General features: G+C 41.1%; 1 protein-coding gene across 1 annotated transcript in view; it reads right to left on the bottom strand.

Moving 5' to 3' along the window:
• Positions 1–394, bottom strand: part of LOC119581825 (leukocyte elastase inhibitor-like) — a gene marked incomplete at its 5' end in the record, with an annotated part of 33,378 nt that overhangs the window by 28,503 nt on the left and 4,481 nt on the right. Inside the window, 1 exon segment of the mRNA XM_037929959.1 lies at positions 136–350. Within this exon segment, the coding sequence (XP_037785887.1) occupies positions 136–350 (215 nt within the window).

The raw sequence follows: 394 nt of genomic DNA, 5'->3' as shown, positions 1-394 counted from the left end.
CGTCAAACAAGGTCATGCAGAGGGGGTGGAGGTTTACAGACATTCCCAGCGAGGAGCAGTGGTGAGGTTGGGGAAAGAGAAAACACACATGCATACACACACACAGAAGTCTGTCAACTTTTTCTACTTCCCTACCTTATAATCCATTGCTAAAATTGTAGAATCAAGATCACGGTGATTAAAGTAGCGAAACTTCTTCTTGATGTGCATCATTGGCACTTGAACACTCTCTTGAGAAGAAATCCAAAACTCTTGATCGTGGGTGTCAGACTCATTAAACTGATTTTCCCACAGTCCCTTGAAGTACACGGCATTGACCAATACCATTCTTGTCAGGGAATTTAGAACGCCTGAAGGAAAAATAATTTTTGTTTATATCTCTCACATAAATTCC

This window comes from Penaeus monodon, chromosome 15 (genome assembly GCF_015228065.2).
Source record: "Penaeus monodon isolate SGIC_2016 chromosome 15, NSTDA_Pmon_1, whole genome shotgun sequence".
In the NCBI taxonomy this organism is placed as follows: domain Eukaryota; kingdom Metazoa; phylum Arthropoda; class Malacostraca; order Decapoda; family Penaeidae; genus Penaeus; species Penaeus monodon.
Note: the sequence above shows the minus strand (reverse complement) of the source record. Positions and strands in the feature narration are given on the sequence as shown.